This window comes from Balaenoptera borealis (assembly GCF_965194805.1).
Source record: "Balaenoptera borealis genome assembly, chromosome: 16".
NCBI classification, from domain to species: Eukaryota; Metazoa; Chordata; class Mammalia; order Artiodactyla; family Balaenopteridae; genus Balaenoptera; species Balaenoptera borealis.
Genome location: NC_138872.1, coordinates 53,207,899 through 53,221,724, shown reverse-complemented (window position 1 = coordinate 53,221,724; position 13,826 = coordinate 53,207,899). Strand labels below are relative to the sequence as shown.

General features: G+C 46.0%; 1 protein-coding gene across 8 annotated transcripts in view; it reads left to right on the top strand.

The window, feature by feature from the left end:
- Positions 1–13,826, top strand: part of CREBBP (CREB binding lysine acetyltransferase) — a 129,410-nt gene that overhangs the window by 50,754 nt on the left and 64,830 nt on the right. For all 8 annotated transcript variants that reach the window (XM_082362042.1, XM_082362041.1, XM_082362043.1 and 5 more), the window contains exon 3: positions 6,195–6,371. In XM_082362042.1, the coding sequence (XP_082218168.1) occupies positions 6,195–6,371 (177 nt within the window). The remainder of the gene's footprint in view (positions 1–6,194; positions 6,372–13,826) is intronic.

Sequence of the window (13,826 nt, the reverse complement as noted above, 5' to 3'; positions counted from 1 at the left end):
ACACACACACACACACACACACACACACACACACACACACACACACACACACACACACACACACACACACACACACACGGCGGTACTTCCTCTGATTGCTCTGCTGTGTAGTGTGGTTTTAAGTGTATATCAAGGTGTGAGGAAAACTGCTGAAGAATTCAGCTTTTGAAAAAGCGTGTTTAGTGGGCTCATTGAAACCACATCAAACTCAACATTTGTTGCCACTTGAAGCATTTCTGAAGCCCTGGTGGACTCTAAGTAAAATCATGAAGTGGAAGCGTGTTTCTGGCTGTCCTGCTCCAGTCCTGAACATCTTCCCTCTTACCTCCCTTTCCCGATATTCTCAAATGGTCACACAGTGTGTCCCCCATCAAGCTTTTAGCTCAAAAATAGTTATGATCTGATCCTTCCTGTGAGTGTGCATTTCAAGAGGATGTTTGGAGATGGAAATTGGGGAGAGTTCATTTGTGAGGGTGGTTGTTACGTGAGTGGTTGATGTCTCTGGACGGGAGTCTGCTACTGGGAAAGGCCCGTATGTGGCGGGGGTGTGTGAGGTCTGGGAAGAGGGAGTTGCCTTCCCCAAGGGCAGGCATCCTTAATCTTTAGGGGATCTTAGGACCCCTTTTGAGAATCTAATAATGGACCTTTTCTCTCAAAAATGCACATCACACAAAATGTGTACAGACGTTTCCGCCCAGGCACCCCTGCCTGCCATGGACTGCCCAGGCAGGCCCAGGCCCACTGTCTCATCCCAAGGGAGTTTGGGCTGCTGATGATGGTAGAGGAGGTACAACCTGTGGTGGCCCTAACTGCAAAGAAAGGGATTCTCTGTCCCACTTTCCTACAAAAGAGCAAGAAAAGGAATACTTGGCTTGCTACTATTTAGAAACCTATTCTGGGGAGAAACTTACATGATCATTGTTACTTCTCCTTAACACCCCTAGTTAGTTCTTTGGGTTTTCAATTACTACCTTATTTGATTAGATGAGTTAGGTAAGTAGTAGAGATCTTCTCCGGGTTAGTGCAGTGTGGTGGAGAGAATCTCCCTGCTCTTTTGCAGCCCACGGCTTGTTCTCTTATTATGTTGATAGTTGTCATATCATGACACAAGTAGAAAATGAAATATTTGTCCTACACTGAGGTCAGCAGAGGAGGCCGTTTGCAGCCACAGGTGACCATGGAGGCTGATGGACCATTATCGCAGTGTACCAGTGGGAAGCTCTGGGCTGGGGCCTGGCTGAGGCCTTGCACCAAAGCCAAAGGTTTGCTGGCCTAGTGCACGTAAGCACAGAGTGCCTGTTGTACAGCCAGGCCGGGCTCCCGTCTGTGCTGTCATGGGGCACAAAATCACATTTGTCCTGTAAAACCAACTCCGAGTGCATATGCTCTTTGTACTCAACCTTTGAGCACAGGCCAGTGGACTGACAGCCTGTCCATTGCAGCTAGTAGCTGAGATCCTCGTGGTGACTGTTGAGAAAACAGAAAGGAGCCTGTTCTGCTGCCTCTCCCAGTGCCCGCTACACCCAGTGGTGACCCTTATCTGTGCTTGGCTTCTGTGACTGGGGCACGGTTCTTTGATTCCCCCCCTGCCCTCAGGGCTGATGTTGGGGTTTCTGTTGTTCCGAGGGGTGGGCTGCATGATGCAGTGGGTCTCTTGGAGTGTTCATTTATTTGGTTCTTTCCCCAAATACTAATTGAGTACCCACTATGTACTGGGGCCCAAGGACACAGAGGAGACATATGTTCCAGGAAGGCAAGAAGTTTCATCCTGGTTTTGTGCCAAAGATAGATTTAGGATGGGTTGTCATAAATATTATTATGACAAATACTGCCACAGAGTCGTGTCCTGTTTTGAACCTTCCATAGCATATCTGTAGTATGTGTCTGTCAGAGTAGAGAAGCATCGTCTACTCTGTTCTTCTTCTGTGATGTCTGTCATTCACCTTCTTGCCTGACAGCTCAGAACTTCAGCAGTTTTTGATTGATGGGCCAGGTGCTGTCAACAGAATTTGCTGCGGACACTATCTTTGTTTCATAATGAGGCTCGTGTAGGCATTGTTCAGGTTTGTTTGAACTAAACCCTAAAGACAGGTTTCCTCGTCTGGTCTCATGCTTTAAAGTCATGCCAAGGCTAATACCTAATCCCATCCTTGGGCAGGGGGTAGGCCTCAGGATCTGGCACTAGTTTTGTGGGGTTTGGGGGAGGTTGTCTTTTTTACCTTCTTACCTAGTTTGTTCTTCCCTGGTACACAGGGACTGTAGTTTACGTGTCTTTATTGTCTCATTGAAGTGATAGACAAACAACAGAGTAAGTAGGTTCTCAAATGATTGATTGATAGACTTGGTTACAAGAATGCGTTTTCATGGGAATACTTGGTAGACCTATAAAGCATTATTTAATTTAGATTTCCTTATGGGGGAGCTTGCCTTTTTTTCAGTACTTACCATAGTTAACTTTTCCTGTTTTCTAAGATTGAACTTGAATTAAATGCTTAAAAGGGCTCTGGAAGAATAGAGTGAAAGGATATCTTAACATGTATGGGCTGTTGCTGAATGAGGCAGAATATAAATATTTATTCTGTAGGCTTTAATTTGTTCATATATTACATAAACTGCACCATTAACTGAACAGTTGCCTATTTCTGCTGTTCTGCTTTTTGAATATTATTGAAAAGATTGTTTGCTGGTTCTGTAGCAGCCTTAAACCAAAATATGATAAACTTCAGTTGAAAATAAAGTTTACTAAATTGCTACTAAGTAACTGTTGGGAAAATAAAAGAAATACATTGATTTTATTAAGTGGAGTTAGACAAACATCTCGATTTATACTGTTTCATCATGAGCTAAAGAACACGTTGGTGCTAAAAAATATGTGTTAGCTAGACTTGGGAATGTTCGATCTGATCAAAGGAGAAGAGATACAGACAGGAAATCAGAAATCTAGACATCTCTAGAAGTGAAGGGTTTTTACTCAAAACTGCAGGCTAGGACTGGAGCAGCCTTCCGGTTCTACCAGGCTCTGCTGGGGGATAGTTGGGACCACGGGGCCTAGTTGGCTGATGTGGCTGGGTGGCCTGTTAGAGGGCTGTCCTTACCTGGGCCTCTGTTAGCTCTGATATTAAGGAGGGACTGGCCCTGGACCAGGGAGCTGAGCCCTGACTTTGGAGCCTGATCCTGAAGGTGGCTGTGACTTGCTTTGGTTCATCCTTGGAGTGTGTTGTCATAGGCTGAGGGTGGGATTTTCCCCCAATTTTTTTTTAGACACATAGCCTCCTGTGAGCTGGCCATTCCTTACCTGCTGTCTGTGATCTTTGACTTTACCTTGGTTCTTGCCCCATGAGGATTGAAACCATGTTGAGAGGTTTCCTTCACTATGGAATGGCCAAGAAGAAAAGGTGAGAACGATTTCCTGATGAAATCTGTCAGTGTCCACAGCACTTTGGTGCTTTGTCCCAGAGGCTCACCAGGCAAGTAGTAGCCAACTGACCAGACCACACATCCACCCAGTTTTCACCCTGGCAAGGTGATCGTGTGAACGCCGTCCCAATATTCGCAGAGCCTTAGACGTTTTTAACAGGGCTGGTGAACTTTGAGCCGCACAGGTCCCCTTTGGAAGCTCGTTGAGCTCTTGGTATTTATGTCCCTCTCTACACCAAAGGGCTGACTGCCTTGGACAGTTGGCGTCAGTGGAAGGACAGTTGCCTCTCCTTTCCCACCCCCCAGCTGCCATCCACTTTGATTCATCAGTACTAGAAACTTCCAAAACAACATTGATTTTTCTTGTTTATCAGGTTGGTGGTTACATGGAGCGAGCTCTATGACAAGTAGGAAAATTGCATCCGAACGTGTTCTGAACCGGGCTTGGTTCATAGCAGGCGCTAGGTAAACGCTGGCTGACTGTGAGCACGGATTCATGGAGAGTAAATTGATGCATGTGTCTTCTGACATGTTTGGTCCTAAGTAGAGAAATTTTAAATGAAATTTAGGAAATGGGGGACTTCCCTGGTGCGCAGTGGTTAAGGATCCGCCTGCCAATGCAGGGGACACGGGTTTGAGCCCTGGTCCGGGAAGATCCCACATGCCGCGGAGCAGCTAAGCCTGTGCGCCACAACTACTGAGCCTGTGCTCTAGAGCCCACGAGCCACAACTACTGAGCCCGTGTGCCTAGATCCTGTGCTCTGCAACGAGAAGCCACAGCAATGAGAAGCCCGCGCACCGCAACGAAGAGTAGCCCCTGCTCGCCACAACTAGAGAAAGCCCACGCACACAACGAAGACCCAGCACAGCCAAAAGTAAATAAATAAAATAAATAATTTTTTAAAAAGAAATTTAGGAAATGGAAATTATAACCATGTTTTTTCCCCAAATTCTTGGGGCTCTGAGAGCAGTGTTTGAGTTTATGCAGAATTCTACAAGAAGTAATCATTACGTGGACTTAATTTAGTGTAACACTTCCTGAAAATGTAGATTTTTGCTTCAGTTTTTCTGAGTTTCAGATAACAACTGAAGGAACCTAGTTGAGAATCAGAAATGTCCTTTATGTTAAAAGTTTGCTGATTAAGTCTTGCCTTGATTAAATCATCTGAATTCAGAGTTGAGCCTACTTGGTGGGCTTCGTAAAGAATTTGTTTTTGTTTCAGTCTTCTCAAGTTGACTTTGAATTTCAGTTGAATTTAAATTTGTTTCAGTTTACTCGAGTAAAGCAAGTAAGGCAAAAGTGGCAGCTAGAATGTGTTCACTTTCAAAAAATTGAGAAGTACCGCTGTGAGGGCTATATGTGGAAACCACCAGTACATATGAAAATGCCAGAACAAGATCTTTTTGGTTACAGTAGTTTGATTTTATTTGTGTTTTTATGCGGACATTTCAACAGGAAAGGGTCGATTGTGTTGAGCATCTGTTTGTTTGCAGCCTAGAATTTTAGAGCTGAAAGAAGTAATGCAGTTGTCTTGTGCAAGATACTCATCTTTCAAGTGAGGTAAAGGTCCATAGAAGGAACGTGAGTTAACCAGTGTGAACGGGCTGGTGCAGTCACCATGTGAGGTTGGTGGAGAGAACTGAGCTGTGATTTCTTGAATGGAAACTCTGTCCCCTAGGGAAGGGGCTGTCTTCCCTTCAGGAGACTCCTTCCTCCCAGTTTCTAAACATCAAATGCACCAGGACAGCAGAAAAGTGGAGCAGGCAGTAGGCAGCAGATGGATTGTTGCAACTTCGTGAGAAAGCAAAGCAGGCAGACTAAAAAAGCCACTCTCTTAGTAATGAGACTCTGCTTCTCCAGAGGGGGCGGCTGAGCAGCAGGGCATCACTGTGGGGATTCCCGGATTCATGCCTGTGGAGGTTAGAGCTGAGGGGTCTGGCGGGAACCTGGCCGGGGGCTCTTGACTGGAGGGGATCTCTAACTCCTGTGGTTGCTTGCTGCCCCACTCCGTGGCATAGGTGGGGTTCCTCCTTTCCATTCTTGGCTTTATCTACTATACAGTTTCTTTTATTTCACTGTAATTTAGATAAGACTTTATTATGGAAAACTTCAAATACGTATAATATTAGAGGGGCTAGTATAACAACCCCCCACACCTGTCCCCTGGTGAGGAGTCACCGACGTTTGTCCAGTCGTTTTTTCATCGATGCTACCCCTTGCCTCACTAGGTTTTAAAGCAGATCCCAGACATTATATGATTTCTTTGTCAATATTTCTACTGTGCATTTTGAACTAATGGAAACTTAAATCTGATTGGGGGGTGGTAGCTGAAAGAAACTAATTACTTATAGAGTAATTAAGGATTAAACTGAAGGAGCTCCCCTTTGTCAGTTATTCTGGAAGATTTTGTTTTCCAAATGATCTTAATGGGTCGGTGCCACTCTCAGGGTAGGGGGCTTGGCGTGAGGAGTATGGCTGAGGGGTAAGGGTGGAAAAGTGCTGGCTCTTGGGATGATATTTAGGAGGAGGGGACAGATGGGGTTGTTGGGAGCAGCTTCACTAGTCTTCTGCCTTTAGTCTGTAGCTGTTTGAGCAAGTTGCTCTGTTCATGATCCTAATTGTGAACCCTGAGAATGAGCCTTTAATTTATAATTGAAATGAAGATTTTACAGGAAGTAACGATTTTTGCTTCAGTGGGTCAGAGTGAGCGTTTCTGAGGCTCTTCCTTTCATATGTGGTCGCGTCAGGATGGCTGACATTGCTCTTTTTGTTTCAGATGGGAATGACTGGTAACACAAGTCCATTTGGACAACCCTTTAGTCAAACTGGAGGGCAGCAGATGGGAGCCCCTGGAGTGAACCCTCAGCTGCCCGGCAAGCAGAGCATGGTCAATAGCTTGCCTCCCTTCGCTGCAGACATCAAGAATGCTTCAGTCACCAACGTGCCAAACATGGTAAGTTGCCCTTGGTCTCAGAGCTGTGGGTCTCCAGTGGGTGCTTTGGTGTGTGGATTTTATCGTGCTGACAGTGAAGATCTGCAACTAAAAGTGCATCATGGGTGAAAGGAAAATAACCTGTATTTCTTATGCGTACGCTTTCTCAGTGAGTTTAATTTTCTGTGATGAGCTGCCCGTAAGGGGCTAGTTAAGATGATTCAGCTAGTCCTCCCGGGGTCCCTATGTGGAGGGAGAGGGTTCATGTCTGTGAGTCATTTTGACTTTCCTCCAGAGTCACCCTCTTGATTCAGCAATAGAGCCAAGAGAATTGGAGAGATAGGCTTTTTTACACTTCCCGTCTGTTAGTGGTTGAAGCTGTCAGTAGCAGTCCATCCATTTCTGTTACAAAGGACATTTATCTTCAGAGAACTGTACCTTGTCTGTGAGATGTGTGTGTCCTGTCTGACTTGACAGATGGTTTCACAGGTCTTCATTCTCCTTGAGATTTCCTACCTATAAAATAGAAACTACCCTTGGAACTCTCAACCTAACTAACCCAGATATTAATGGGAAAATAGCTCCTTTTGTGCCACAAAATGGCATCTCTTTTAATTCCGGCCGCTAAGGGGAAGTGTGTTCTTTTGTCGGACCTCACCGTGCATACATGGCTTCTGCGTCTCTGATGTGCCTTTAGCGATGCGTCAGGGCCTGGAGCAGCCACTCTCCTCTCCCCTTGGCCTGCCCTGCCCGGGCTGCCATCCACATAGTTGTGCAGAGTGATTTGGGAAGGCTCAGAAGACAGCTGGGGGATTATGTTCAGAAAAAGTTGCTTTTTGTCTTTTGATTTTTAAAAAACTTTAATTTGAAGTATTTATTGTAAAGGTACAGCCAAGAATTCCTCTATCTCCATCATCCGCTTCCCTTGATGTTAACATCTTCTGTAATCTTGGTACGTTTGCCAAAACTAAGGAATTGACTGCTTACAGTACTTAGAAGTTTTGAGGCTGCTGAAAGCAGGAAGAGTTGGATCTCTTTCTCTTTGTTTTTGTTAAAAATCAGAAAAAGGGGCTTCCCTGGTGGCTCAGTGGTTAAGAATCTGCCTGCCAATGCAGGGGACACGGGTTCGAGCCCCGGTCCAAGAAGATCCCACATGCCGCGGAGCAACTAAGCCCGTGCGCCACAACTGCTGAGCCTGCGCTCTAGAGCCCGCAAGCCACAACTACTGAAGCCCGTGCACCTAGAGCCTGTGCTCTGCAACAAGAGAAGTCACTGCAGTGAGAAGCCCATGCACCACACGAAGAGTAGCCACCACTCACCACAACAAGAGAAGGCCTGTGCACAGCATTGAAGACCCAACGCAGCCAAAAAAAAAAAACATCAGAGAAGGGAGTGATACTGAGGTATCCTAGTCAGATTCCCGAGGTATCCTAATCAGATTCGCTCTCAGTTTGCTACATTCTTCCTTCTTTAAAAAGAAAGGGTACAAGCAATGAGATCTGTTTTCAAGTTTTTACTTCTTTATTTCTTCTTCTGATCATCCCCCTGTAACTTTCCTGGATCTGCTTCTCTCCTTCCAGTAACTTTTTGTTGCCAGGATTGCCCTGTTCCTGGCCATACAGACCCAGAACTTACAACAAAGCCCACTGCTCCCTTCACACGACTCCTCTCAGCCCTGGGGGCGGCAGGCCAGGATCCCCAGCCCTGCTCTTCCTGTTCTTGCCTGCCTTTCCTTTTCCAGTCCTCACTGGGAGGGCAGTAGCGTGGACTTCAGTACTGTTGATTGTCACCTGGGTTTGGTCAGTGACCTGGAGCACATTTTGGCTTCAGAGTAAGAGTGTTTGCTTTTCACAGACATTCTGTGTTTTGTAGTCTGAGAAACCCTGACCTAACATTTTCTTCCATTTTCTTTTTTTAGATCTTCTCCAGGCCCACTTTTTCATCCTTTCTCCTTTACCCCCAACTTAGTGGCAGAATCCTTTCACTGCAGGTTCCTCTTCCTGCCTCTGCGGCTCCAGGGGACTGAATTCCTGAGAGTGGTGTGCTTGTCAAGGGCAGGTTCGGACCAGACTGGAAAGAGGCTTCTGGTTGTCTCCACCTGTGCCTGGGCTGGAGCCCTTTGGGCTAGGGAAGGCTTCTCTCGCCCTTGGCACTGTTGACGTTTGGGGTGGGATCTTTCTCTGTTGTGGGGGCCATCCTGTGTATTGTGGGATGTTTAACAATATCCCTGGCCTTCACCCACTCGATGCTCACAGCCCTGCACACCGACCCCCCTGTAGTTGGCCCCAGTTGAAAGCCCTGCTCCGGGGAATGGTTGGGGGAGGCAGTAGCAGTAACATCTCATCCTTCTGTCTGTGACGTCTAACAGATAAAACCAGTTCTCTCCCCCCTCCCCCCGCCTTGGCCTTAGCAGGCTACCCGCATGGTGAACTGGGGAAGTATCTTGGTGTATGGGAGCCTAGCCACCACTTTCCCACAGGGGCACGGGTGGACTCTTGGAGAGATCCGCAGCTGGTGCCTTTGGAGTGAAGTCCTCAGACGTTTACCGCGGGGCTCGGGGCAGGCTTCACCAGGCCAGGTGACCCAGCCACGGACTTCACGCTATTGGGCGCAGCACAGGAACCAGAGGGGACTGACAGAGAAGCAGGGCAGCAAGTGCACATAATTTGCCCAATATCTTTCTAAGTGCTTTCTCACCCTGTGTTTTACCTTATTCTTTCGACAGCCTGTTGAAAGACATCATTCACCTCCCATTTTACAGATGTAGAGGCTGAGGGTCTGAGGGCTTTAGGTTCGTTCAGGGCTATGTAACTTCTTGTCTGCAAGGCCCAAAGCTTCTTCAGTATGTCCTGGTGTCATGTTTTAGTGGCTCCGAGCCCTTTGGGGTGTGTTTACATTCCTTATTTGCAGTTCCTCAAACATGTTTTGTTGTCTTCCTTGAGTTTTCTAAATTGTTTCTGGCCCCTTGGAGCCCAGAGATTTTTGTACAGTGAGGGAGAGCAGTTACCAAAGGTCTAAATTTCTTTAATTAAAAAAAAAGAAAAATTTGGAGCCTTGAACATATTTGTGTTTTTTGTCATGCTTTGGGGAGTGGTCTTTTAAAGCCCAGCTAGGTTCAGCATGCCAAACAGTTGAGCTCAGGACTCTGATACCGAATCACCTGGTGCCCTGGTTGAGCTCTTTGTGGGACGATTGACACTTGGTCACTGGCCGAGGGACTCGTGCTTGTCTCCTCTCCTAGAGGATTCCCGCAGCACTGGTGATGCTCAGGAAACGAGGGGATGTGGCCGTTCCTTTAACTCGTCTCATTTGTTGAGCACCTTCTCTGAGCCCAGGTGCATCTGGAGTGCTGGTGTGAGTTACGTAGAGCTCACCCCTCTTTCGTGAAATTGGGGGTGGTGGTGATGGAAAACAAATAATTACAAACGCAAACTGCTCCAACAGGTCTGAGTAGCACGGAGAGGTTGAGGTTGACACAGGGACCTACTTAGGTGGAGCCATCAGAGAGAAGGCCGCACCAAATAGGGGGTTTTAAGGGCAAGATTGGAAGGATGAGCAGATGCCACGGAGACCCCAGGGCACTGGGAGAGCATTGGCTTGTGTAGGAGCCAGCAGAAGTCCAGTGGGAAGGGTGAGAGGAAAGCGGTGTGAAGTGGATATTGGGGGCTGGGCAGGAGCCGTCTCAAGGAGGGCCATGGGTGGCAGTGGCCACTGCAGTGCTCTAGGCTAGTGGAGATGGGGGCCTGGAGGCCATTGATTACAGAGGGGACAGGAGACCAGATGAGATTTGCCACTAGAGTGGATGTGTGGGGTCACCGTGTGAGATGACTTGGTGGGAGGCGGGACCATTTACAGAGCTAGCGGAGGAACAGACTGGGAGAAGGGTGATGAAGGGGAGGGCATTCGTAATTCCGGTTAAGACATGCTCCTCTTGAGATGCTTGTGAGATGTCTAGGTGAAGAGGCCAGGCAGATGGGTGGACATACAAGTAGGGCAGCCACTGTCCATCGGGAGCTGACGGTAAGCATGCTGTGGTAGAAGGGCTGTGGAGTGGGTGCCATGGCTCGGAGGGGAGCACAGGGAGAGAGACCAGGCAGAGGAGGAGCTGGCAAAGGGGACAGCAAGGGACTGATGTCACTGAAGCCGAGAGAGGAGATCGTTTGGACAGGCAGAGATGGTGGCTGCTGAGATGGTGAGTGAGATGAAGGCCAAAGAGCGTCGCTGGAATATGCAGGGGATCTGTGGGACGGTCAGGAAGCGTGGAACATCTTCCGTGAGACTTAAGTGTGGCCCATAGTCATGGAGACCTGTTGATCACCACGGTCTATGGGCTGCCTCTGGGATGTGCTGCCTGGAGCTCCAAAAGGTTCAGAGACCCTATTGCAAATGGGGTCCTTTTGAGGGCATATATATCCCCAGGACAATATTCAAAAGCAAATACCACATCTCCCTAAATTTTCACATGGATTTTGTTGCAGCTCTGTCTTTGGCCATTTTATTTGTAATTTCTTAACTTTCTACAGATTTTTGAAGCTTCTTAGAACTTTTACCATATTATTACATTGTATTTCATGATTCTGAGATGCAAATTTTTTTCACAGTTGTAGCATCTTTGAAATCAGGATGTATTTTAGAAACAAGTTTTAGGTCTAATAAGACGCAGTATGTATACTAACGATGTTACTTGTTCATAATTGGAATTAATAAGAGTGACAACTATTAAATATATGTTCACTATCCAGTTTTCTAGGATAGCTCACATGGATATAAGAATTTCAAAATTATGTAAATTTTACTGACAAAGAAGAACAGGTTTGGGCAGGGGTATAAGTTGGGTTGTCTTTCTGTGGCCTGACTTCAAGGTCCATGTGGACCTTCTCAAAGGAGAGATTTGCCTGAGAGTGCGTGGAGTGGGGGAGAGTTGTTCCAGGGCAGTCCTCTGGAAGAGGAGGCCGCCTGATTCCTTGGTGACATTACCCTTCTTGCCGTTTTCACCTGAAAAAGTCATAACACGGAGAGCAAGGGAGCATTTGCAGGAAGGAGGGAAATTCAGACATCATTTGGCACTGGATTTGTCAATTAGGTCGTTGCTGACGTTCATGATGGGTCTGGGATTGTTTTAAAGGAGCACTGTTTCGAAGTGGGACACATCTTGGGCTTATCTAATCTAAGAAAGTTTGGTGACCAAAGGGACCTTATCATCAGTTTCTCTCACAGAGTCTCCTGTGGGGCTCCCCATTGCGGTCTCCTACAAGGGTTCTTTCTTTCTATTTTTTTTTTAACATCTTTTTTGGAATATAATTGCTCTACAATGGTGTGTTAGTTTCTGCTTTATAACAAAGTGAATCAGCCATACATATACATATATTCTCAGATCTCCTCCCTCTTGCGTCTCCCTCCCACCCTCCCTATCCCATCCCTCTAGGTGGTCACGAAGCACCAAGCTGATCTTCCTGTGCTATGTGGCTGCTTCCCACTAGCTATCGATTTTTCATTTGGTAATGTATATATCATGTCACTCTCTCACTTCGTCCCAGCTTACCCTTCCCCCTCTCCGTGTCCTCAAGTCCATTCTCTACGTCTGCATCTTTATTCCTGTCCTGCCCCTAGGTTCTTCAGAACCTTTTTTTTTGTTTTTTAGATTCCATATATATGTGTTAGCATGCGGTATTTGTTTTTCTCTTTCTGACTTACTTCACTCTGTATGACAGACTCTAGGTCCATCCACCTCACTACAGATAACTCAATTTCATTTCTTTTTATGGCGAACGCTCCATTGTATATATGTGCCACATCATCTTTATCCATTCATCTGTCGATGGACACTTAAGTTGCTTCCATGTCCTGGCTATTATTGTAAACAGAGCTGCAGTGAACACTGTGGTACATGAATCTTTTTGAATTATGGTTTTCTCAGGGTATATGCCCAATAGTGGGATTGCTGGGTCGTATGGTAGTTCTATTTTTAGTTTTTTAAGGAACCTCCATACTGTTCTCCACAGTGGCTGTATCAATTTACATTCCCACCAACAGTACAAGAGGGTTCCCTTTTCTCCACACCCTCTCCAGCATTTATTGTTTGTAGATGTTTTGATGATGGCCATTCTGACCCGTGTGAGGTGATACCTCATTGTAGTTTTGATTTGCATTTCGCTAATGATTAGTGATGTTGAGCATCCTTTCATGTGTTTGTTGGTGATCTGTATATCTTCTTTGGAGAAATGTCTATTTAGGTCTTCTGCCCATTTTTGGATTGGGTTGTTTGTTTTTTTGATATTGAGCTGCATGAGTTGCTTGTATGTTTTGGAGTTCAATCCTTTGTCAGTTGCTTTGTTTGCAAATATTTTCTCCCATTCTGAGGGTTGTCTTTTCATCTTGTTTATGGTTTCCTTTGCTGTGCAAAAGCTTTGAAGTTTCATTAGGTCCCATTTGTTTATTTTTGTTTTTATTTCCATTTCTCTAGGAGGTGGGTCAAAAAGGATCTTGCTGTGATTTATGTCAAAGAGTGTTCTGCCTATGTTTTCCTCTAAGAGTTTTATAGTGTCTGGCCTTACATTTAGGTCTTTAATCCATTTTGAGTTTATTTTACAAGCGTTATTTCTAATAGAAAGTTCATACGTGTTGGGGTTTTTTGTTACGTTGTTGTTTTGAGAAAAACTTAGAACTGTATTATGGAGACTTTGCCATTCTTAAAGTTGTAATGGAGGAAAATCATCAGGAGTGCTGCTTATTTAAAATTGCTCACGGAAGAATAAAATAAAATAGCTCATGAGAATGGTGTTAGGATTTTGGTCGTGTGTCAGAGAATTTGAACTTGGAGGCTTTGGACGAGGCCCCCAGGCAGCTGCTGATTCATGTCTCTAAAGTGAAGGAAACTGTCGCTGGTACTGACTATCCATGCAGAGGAGGGTTGTAGAACTGTGTTCTGTGTCCTGCCAGAATAACAAAGATGTGGGGTAGTGCCATTAGCTACGGCTCTTCCAGGGCAAGCTGTGTGTTTTGGGGTTAGTTCTCTCTGTTTCTCAGCGTGTCAGTGGACCCACTGCATCAGTGGGACTGGTTCTTGGGCCCCACCCTGTCCTCCTGGTTCAGAATCTCTTAGAAGAGGGTGAGGAATCTGTGTTCTTGTCTGTCACTGTTATTTGTGAAACCTTAGGTTTTTTCTTTCTCAGTTGTCCAGTGTATGCCACCTACTTCCCTGTAAGGCGGTTCAGGATAATTGCCAAATAGGTGGACTTGTTCTTTCTTTTGCACTGGAACTGCAGCTTTAAATAAGCTCCTCCGGTGATTTTGATGTAGATTAGTCTTTGAGAGCCACTGTCCCCTGCAGTGTCAGTGACCTGATGCCCGGCTGCCCCACTGTGGAGTGGGCTACTTTGTTAGTCTTGAGTCCACTTCAGTACTTCAGAAGGCTTCCCTGTCTCCCTCCACCTTTTCTGTCTTATTCTCTCATGATTTTCTGTCCTCCATGTCCAG